The 9,368-nt window shown below is 31.5% G+C and overlaps 1 protein-coding gene across 1 annotated transcript; it reads left to right on the top strand.

Annotated features, from left to right (window-relative positions):
• The first annotated feature begins 5,150 nt into the window (after nucleotides 1-5,150).
• LOC131033805 (cinnamoyl-CoA reductase-like SNL6) lies at nucleotides 5,151-8,202 on the top strand. The gene is made up of 5 exons (XM_057965091.2): nucleotides 5,151-5,568; nucleotides 5,660-5,838; nucleotides 6,795-6,986; nucleotides 7,445-7,601; nucleotides 7,684-8,202. The coding sequence occupies exons 1-5, from the start codon at nucleotides 5,379-5,381 to the stop codon at nucleotides 7,995-7,997; spliced, it is 1,032 nt and encodes a 343-aa protein (XP_057821074.1). The 5' UTR covers nucleotides 5,151-5,378; the 3' UTR covers nucleotides 7,998-8,202.
• Nucleotides 8,203-9,368: the final 1,166 nt, after the last annotated feature.

Below are 9,368 nucleotides of genomic sequence, written 5' to 3'. Positions count from 1 at the left end.
GCACTTTTCAAATAACCCTAGGGGTCTAATGTACGAGCATCATGGAGAATCTGATTGTATCATACCACATTAGCCAAATTTCCTCTATGGATTAAAATGGAGACAATATGAAAAGTCTATCACGATATACAAGGGACATTGTTTGGAAGTTCCCTTTACCAAAATGCTTTGTCAAGTAGACAAGAATAAGACCTATATGAGATAGCATGCAGATTTATTTCATACCTTGTAGAGCCTCCATGACACATCACATGGTACATATGGGGCGAAGCAACCTTCGAATGGATCCACACCCCTTTGCATTGAGTTTTGAGGTTTCTCCATCCTCCTTAAGTCGACCTACACATTTCACTAAATATTGGACTTGGGACCTAGCTGTTGTCGATGTGAATTGCTCCTAGTGATTGGAGATAGTATATAACCATCTTTTAAGTTCATTGGAGAATAAATTTCATAGTCAAGGAGTTAGGAGCTAGGGAATTAGGATCCAAAAGTCAGTTTTCTTCATTTTGTTTGTGATAAGCCCGTGACACCCTTTGTGCCTGTGTGAGGGGCTAAAGGGGCCTAATGTAATTGCATATAGGAATGTCTACATGCGTGTATGGACTTTGTTTTTTATTAAGGTAAAAAAAGTTATGAAGGGGCCTTGAAACCCTTTTCAATAAAATTCTACCTAAAACAAGATAACAACAATAAACCAGAAGCCAACCATCAGTTAGGCTAGCTACAAGTTTTGGAATATGGTCCCTACAACTAAGTAGCAATATTTTTACCTTTATCTTTACTAACCACATTACTAGTAGCACCACCTCTTTTATCTTTTCCGACATCACCTGTATCAACACTAATGAATTTACCTTTCTTATCCCACTCCTCGGTTTTCAAATTCTTAACTTTATTGTTGAGCACCGATGGATGGCCATTTGGCTAACATTAAAGCACTCAAAGCCCTTTACCACCATTTTTGGATGGTCATTTGGCATGTATGGACTCTATCATAACCAATAAAGTTACATGTTTCTTTCCTATGTTAAGTATTGTGTTGAATTATGTGGCAAGGCTAGAGTATCCATTCTAGATCCTCCATCCTTGTCTACATAATTGAAATTGAGTGGTGTTATAAATATCATTTAAGAAGACAATAAATTTATAGTTAATTTTATCAAGACAAAAATTAATTTTCATATTAACTTACCTTATCTTATAGGAAATTGACTATCATAATGTATATAGTAGTGCTCATGTCATCACAACCATTAATAGACTTGAAATTTAATTTAATGAATTAAATGCATTGGATTAGATGAGTACTTCACAAAAAAGAAAATTTAAATGACTTTTATGCTACTATTTCCAACATGATCCAATAAAAGGAAAGATAAATGTCACTTGGATAATTATTAGTTCCTACCTATGACAAGAATACTAATGTATCCATTGTATCCAATTTTTCATTAGTTCAACCAATCATTGTATAGAATATCAAAATTTGAGCAACAATTCTAGCATCTTGGGAATTGTCATTGCAAAAATCAAATCGTTGTTTATATTTTTTTTATAAATTTTGTTATCTCGATTAATGACTTGAATGATATATACACTATTATACACATCACAATAAAAGTACAATATTGACTTTAACATTATGTTGTCTCCTTGAATAATATTTGTGAGGTCATTCCTATCTATCTAATTAAATATACAATTAAAAAAAATCTTAGACACCATCTAATTTAAAAAATACCTACCTACTTTATGTATAGTTTATTTAATTTAATGTCTTAATTGTTTGTTAATACTTTGTTCAATGATTATGCATCTATTATTTGCATAATATACAATACATTATTTTATAAAAAAATACATACAAATATTTAAAATCTTTGTATAATAACTCTAAATAATAAGTTTTTACTAATTATACTTAATTTATTTTAATAATTATTTTACGTCAAAGATTTTCCATATTTGAAATGAACGAGTTGTTTATTGAAATTCATGGTTGTGAATTGTAAAGAAGGGTGCAAGATGATACAAATAAGCTTGACCGTCTATGTTTTTTATTTTGGCATGACTACTTGAATGCAATTTTGAACCTATTCAAACACTCTTGTAGGAAAAAGCATTCAAGCAAACATAATCAATTGAAAATAAGATGGACAAAAATTCTACGCTCAAGTTCCTCATTGCTACAAACATTTGCCCTTCACATCACCAAAAAAAAAGGAGCTAGAATGTGTAGAGAAAGTCATTTACTATATCATTAACAATAGCTATCAATAAGCCATGCGACTAATATAGAGCATCATAAAGAGGAATCATCTAGATAACTAACAATGTACACGAATGCTCTATGTTTCCACTAGTCTAACTACAATCATCGACTACTCTACTGAACAATAACTACTGTATGTAACACTTATAGGTAGGAACTTGACGCAATGTGTCTCTTGTTTAAAATAGTAAACTAAGTGTGTATTATAGGATTGATGTTTAATTTTTTTAATTCTATATGCTCATTGACTGAATTAATAAAATAATTTGAGTGTATTAGTATTCTCCTCAACAAATATTAAAAAAAGATATAAAATAAATTGAACCTATATAACTATTCATTAAACTTTATTAAATATTGTTTCTCTTATTGTTAATTTTAAAATGTTTAAACTAATAGATGTAAATTGAAGTTATTTTGTTGTCAATTATGTTAACCATAGTCTCTCATATTTTCTCTATTTCACTTTTTTCAATAAATTAAAATTGGTGTATGATAAAAATAAATAAATTATATTAATTAACACACAACCTTTTAATAAAAATAATGTCATTTATTCAAAAAAGGGTATAAATAAAATAAAAGAGTGACATGAAAATAAAATTTAACATAAAGTCAAAATGAAAGAAGTTATAAAATTCCATAGCTTACATCACACTAATAAGTTGTTCACAACTTTCATCTAATACAATGGTAGGTAAATTAATTGTGATATTTTTTAGAAAACATTGAGAAAAAATGTACATTAAAAAATTGATCAAACTATTTTAATTCTAACATCTCATTGGTTCATTTGTTGACAACTAATAAATCACATGAATGCATTAGTATTCCTCTCGATATAATAAAAACCCTAAAATTAAAAACTACAAAGACCTTCCGTACAAACTCTAAACCATAATAAAGCCAATACTCAACCTCTCCCTTTTACATTTGTAAAGATGCCATATTATATCCACACACCAGTTTTAATGTGAATATATATAATATTATTTCATAATTTATAATTTAAACGCTTATTCATAAAAATAAATAAAATACAAATACCACCAACCACATAAACCATAACAAACCAAAAAATAAAATAAAATAAATTAAACGATTCCTTTTGAATTCTGCCCACTTGTCTAGATTCACACTAATAATAGGAAAAACCGGTGGGTCTAAGACGAACTTATTGAATAGAAAATTCAAAGGTAAAAGATGACATTTTTTATATTTTTTTTCCTTGACAATAACATTACTTAGGATAAACATAAGCATTACTATTGAAATTTACGCTAGTCGATCTCATGTGATTACGGCATCACACATACGTGTAAAAAACTTATAACATGAGATTACTAAAGAACACGGCTATAATAAGAAATAATTTGTTAGTTATTTTTGTACCATAGCCTATTGGTTAGTTTTATTTATATTTTAATGACTTTTTATCATCTTACTATAGAGTTTAAAACAATTTTAACGAATTTTGTTTTAGAGTAATTTTTAAATGGAAGCCAAACATTGTCTATCTACTTTTGTAAAAGGAAAATCAACTCATGTATTTATATAATTAATTTGGGTTAAATAATTATTTTTTATTGAAATTGATAAATCTGATGTGTAAGAGTAAAATTAAAAAGTAAATGTAAAGGAGAGTGGTACTTGGATTGAATAAGATTGTTAATGGAGAAGATTTTAAAATTATTTTTTAATTGAATGTGCGATTTATCATCAAATGAATGGATGTAGTGTCATGTTTGATGGTTTGGATTAGGGCTATATCATGGATTCATTTTTCAACTCTAAGCTTTAGTACAACAATTGTATTTTTCTTTTCTTTTGATATCCCAAGAGTATCCCCACGACCTAGCCCTTGCCGGAGCTTACTTTTGCCAAGTTTTGGTGTGTCAAAGAGGCGAGTTGGGGCGAGACTAATCCCCTGGGTGGTGAGCCATGCTCAAAATATTAGACACTAAGTTACTCTAGCTGACGTGACTCAAACCTTGGACCTACATGAGACAAACCCAAAGCCTTAGCACAAACATATCAATAGTTTGAGCCATGGGGTTGCCCCCACTAACAATATTCACCTTATATATATTTCTCTATTCTACTTTTTTACTAATTTGAGGATTGACAATGTTTAGAAATATATTGGTAGGACTATTATTATATTGATTAATGATTAATGGCACTTTCTCCTAGGTCAACTTATAGAAGTGTATTTATACTCTTTAGACATATAGATGCACCTAGAATGCTTATGCAAATCTAGATTTCTTTTAAAGAATCAATTTGAAGTTTTTCCTTCCTTAAATGCAAATGGTAACGTTCAGATTCTTTGATGGATAGGAGATTTGTAAATGAATGCATGAAATGACATTAATATCAATACACCGTAGAAAAATTTGCAAAACATTATTTAGTTACATTAGGGTAGAGAAACAAAGGGGGAATTACTCAAACAAAGTTGAATTTTGGAAAGGACGAGATCAAATTTGTGACTATTACATAAACGTCTAGTGATCTTGTTGTCACAAATTTTATCCTGGGCAACATAATGATTATAACTGAAAGTATCTAAAGACTATATAAAAGTAGGTGTACAAATATATGTAATAAATATGAAATTAGGTATATATGTATTGAAATATGTATATAAGAACAAAATAAAGACTAAACGCCTAAGAATATGTGTACATATAAATAAATAAAAACTTTAATATGTTTCAAATTGAAGATATTAAAAAATATTTGTCCAATGAATGGAAATGCTTTGATTTTTAAATTCCTTAGCCAAATAGTTGAGATCACTACTGAGTGACCAACCTTAGGGAAGTGCTTGCCAAAAGGCATGGGAAAGTAACGTGGAACATGAAAAAAGGTCGTTGAAGAAGAGAATAGGAGTGGGAGATGTATCCCACGTCACTATCACGGAAATTTAATCCCCTGGTTACATCAGACCTCCATATGTCCTCAGGGGTTCCCTGATCCTACTCTATATCTTGAGCGAAGCTATTGAAGATTATGAGCCATACGCGCAAAACTACTAGTGCTTTCTTAAAGTAACAGAAAATTTTAAGCTTGCTGTAATTTTGTTTTCCCTTGGGACGCCATGGCAACTGTGAAGTATGCAGGGGAACATTTACCAGATGGGTGGGGTGTGAAGGCATTTGGCAATACAAAAATGGAGGTGGTACCAAAAGTAGTGTGTGTCACCAATGGCACTTCGTATTTGGGGCTCTGGATTGCTGTTCACTTGCTCAGGCGAGGATACATCGTTCGTCTTACTGTGGACAACCCAGGTGTTTATTAAATTTCGTGTACCATGGTTGGTTTTGAATGGTGTTTTCTGAGCATCTTTAGTCTTAATGGGTTTCCTGTTGGTTCTTTCAGAGGAGTTGCAGAAATTGAAGGAGATGGAGGAATTTGAAATGCATTCGAACAGAGTGATGGTAGTGGTGGGTAGTGTAAGTGTTGAAGAAGCTTCCACGCTCTCTGAAATGTTTGATGGCTGTTATGGAGTGTTCCATACATCCTCTTTTGTTGATCCTTACTGTGTATCTGGTTTCACTGTAAGTCTTTCAAGAATTGTCTTTTCTTGTATTGTTTAGGTTCTTGCCAAGAGTTGAATGCTCAAATATCTCTGTTAATATTGGGTCTGTTTGAGTTTGTATTGGTGTTCAAAATATTCTGAAATCAGTTTGTGTATGTTTTTTTTATGATATTTCAGATCAGTTTTTTTTTTTCTGAGATTATTTCTTTTTAATGATGGATCATTGAGTGCGATTAGTATCATCATACAAAACTATACTAGAAATTGTTTCTGAAATGAACTGTGTATATTTTTTATGATGTTTCTGATCAGTCTCTTGTTTCTGATGATGGATCATTGAGTGTGATTTGTAACATCATACCCAAATATGCTAGATATTATTTCTGAAATAACCCATGTATGCTTTTTATGATCTTTCGGATCAGTCTCTTCTTTATGATGATGGATCACTTTTTCTTTCTAATCATAGATCATTGAGTGAGATTCATAAAATAATACACAAATATATCAGAAATTGTTTCTGAAATCAACTGTGTATGCTTTTAATGATGTTTTGAATCAGTCTCTGATGATGGACCACTTCTTTCAAATCATGAATCATTGAGTGAGATTCTAATATTATACACAAATATACTAGAAACAATCTTTCAAATACTAAATGAAACTGTAGAAATTGGTTTTTTAAATCAATTATGCATGTTTTTGTGATGTTTCGGACCACTCTCCTCTTTCTGATAATAGATCCACAACATCATATAAAAATATAGACAATTGATATCAGAAACAATCTTTTGAATATTTTATAAACGGTGAAAAACTCATTTCAACTATTATAACAATATGTTATTTGCTGTTACTGTACATAATTATTGAATTTTTTTATCCCAAAGGGGACAAATGACTTCAAGAACCTTATAAAATTTAACTGCTGATTTTAAAAATGGCAAGGGCTTTGTACTAACTATAGTGGTGCAGGAGCACATGGCAAATTTAGAAGTTAAAGGAGCGGAGAAGGTGGTTGAAGCTTGTTCACTGACACCTTCTGTAAGAAGACTGGTATTTACATCTTCATTGGCTGCCTGCATCTGGCACAGTCAAGGGACTGCCCCTTCTTTTGTGGTGGATGAGAATTGCTGGAGTGATCCATATCTGTGCAGGGAAAAAAAGGTAGAGAAGAAATCAGATTTCAATCCTTTTTGGGCTAGTTCTATTCTGGGTACTGATTTCAAGATCTGTTTATAAAGTATGGTTGAAAACACTGTATTGTTATAATGATTGTTTTCTATTTTAACTGTGTAGTTTTAAATAATATTTTGGATTACATTCAATGATTCAAAGCTTTCAAATGATATTGTGAATCACTATGAATCACTGTGATTCAGCGTGATTCAAAGCTTTCAAATGATATTCTGAATCATATTCAATGATTCAGTGTGATTCAAAAGTCAGATTAAAAAATATATACAGTTATGACTAAAATAATCAGAAAAACTCATGCCAAATACTATTTAATTGTTGTGGTGAGTTGAAAAGGAAATTGTGTTTGGTGTGATGAATAATTTAAAGGAAATTTCGTTGCATCCTCTTTTGACTAAAAGGGGGAATGTCTAATGAATTGAGTGCAGTTGTGGTTTGCACTGGCAAAGACAATGGCAGAGAAAGCGGCGTGGAAAGTGGCGGGAGAAAGAGGAGGTGTGAACATGGTGACCATATGCCCTGCCTTCCTCACCGGCCCTGCCTTTTCTTCTTCCAATTCCTCATCCCCCATTGCTTACCTCAAAGGTACTCTTCCCATTTGCTTTATTTTAAACTAAGAGAAAAAAAAGAAAAGAGATCTGAACAAATGAACAATTGGGTTTTGCAGGTGGCAGAGAAATGTATGAAAATGGTGTTCTAGCAACAGCAGAAGTAAGCAGGGCAGCAGAAGCCCATGTCTGTGTATACCAACAGATGGGTGGAGGAGGGGCAAGTGGAAGATATGTTTGTTTCCATTCTCTCATAAATTCTCAATCGGATGCCCTAGATTTGGAAAAGACAATGAAAATGCAAATGGGTTTTTCTTTCTTATCTGATAGAGACGATTACAGAGGATGTCTGGTACGAGCAGGCAAAGTAGCGAGTGCGAAACTGACAAGAACTATTGCGACATCTGTCAATTTCAATTCATGCCTCTCTTGAAATTGTCTAAGCCCTCATCTTTCAACATACTGTAGCAGTAACGAGTTTGATGGATTCGCTATTTGTTATCCACACGGGTTCGAATCCCCTGATTTCTCACTCTTGTCAAAATCTTGTGGCCATTGTAATTACAACGGAATAAGAGCCACGAAAGCATAGTAACCCCATACACTTTTAAATGGTGATAAATTGTGCATTCCTTTTACTTGGACTTTGATGCCATTGATGGGCCCATCCATGAGTTGCCGTATATTTTTTAAATACTTACATTATGTGTATCATTATTTTATGGACATGATTTGTTAAGCACATGTGATGAACTAGATTATAAAAAAAATAGAGAAGAAAGTGATAGGCCTTCACATCATTCAAATTTTTAGCATTCATTTAAAATTTGATACATTTGACATCAGCAAAAATGGATGATTGTCCAAGCAACACTACATGCATGGTTAGAAAAATTAGCATCTTGGAAGTACTTTCAACACTTCATGATATTGAACTAGCACTATACTTTGAGTTCATTCTAAAACAATTGGTAGGTTTCTTCCCACTCATTTTATCAACTTTTTTTCTTATAAAAGAGTAGCGGAAGAGGACCGGTAATTGTGTTGTCTTTTAATGTGACTTAATTGTTTATAGCTATTGTTGTGGTTGCTAGGTAGTAAAGAGTGGGACCCCGTCATGCACACAAGGGTCAAAAAATGGTCATTTAGAAATGTCCCCTGATACCCACTTAAAGATGCCCCAATAATCGTGCACTACAACTACCTCAAAAATTGTCAATACTTATACACAAATGCATGTGCTATGGATACAAATAAAGTTGCACAACTCTTCCAATTAAAGTCTACAAATTATAACTACTAGGAGTATAAGTAGGCGGCTATTAGTACATGTGTAATTTATTAATGGATATTAGTTATCATTTTCTTGGTTTATGCAAGGAGTGAACAATTAGAATGTGGTCCACTACTAGACCCCTTCCCCTACTCATGTTGTCCACATTAACTTAATTTAATTTAAATGTTAAATTTAAGAATAATAGAAATTAGTTCATAGTATTAAAATAATTACAATGTGTGGAGATAGAGAATATAAGAATCTATCCTAATTAAAAAATTAATAAAATAAAATAAATAATTACACCAAGAGGCATAACTATTAGTCAATTTAATTTTTAAAATATTCTTAATAAGATTGTCATAAATATGAATTTAGAAACTTGTCATAATTGAAATATTAGGATATAATTGTTTTTAATTTTTAAAATATTGTACTATGAATTTTCAAAATAGTCTCTATTTTTCTATATGAATTTAGAAACTTGTCATAATGTATGAAATTTAAGATTTTGACATTATTACTAGT

The sequence above is a fragment of the Cryptomeria japonica genome, chromosome 3, assembly GCF_030272615.1.
Source record: "Cryptomeria japonica chromosome 3, Sugi_1.0, whole genome shotgun sequence".
NCBI classification, from domain to species: domain Eukaryota; kingdom Viridiplantae; phylum Streptophyta; class Pinopsida; order Cupressales; family Cupressaceae; genus Cryptomeria; species Cryptomeria japonica.
This window is presented reverse-complemented; position numbering and strand designations above follow the sequence as displayed.

What these genes read in the sequence shown, in the direction of transcription:
- LOC131033805 (XM_057965091.2), top strand. Translation starts at nt 5,379, where the DNA reads ATGGCAACTGTGAAGTATGCAGGGGAACATTTACCAGATGGGTGGGGT. An exon ending in ACTGTGTATCTGGTTTCACT is followed by an intron (nt 5,839 to 6,794) that starts GTAAGTCTTTCA and finishes ATAGTGGTGCAG; the next exon opens with GAGCACATGGCAAATTTAGA. An exon ending in ATCTGTGCAGGGAAAAAAAG is followed by an intron (nt 6,987 to 7,444) that starts GTAGAGAAGAAA and finishes AATTGAGTGCAG; the next exon opens with TTGTGGTTTGCACTGGCAAA.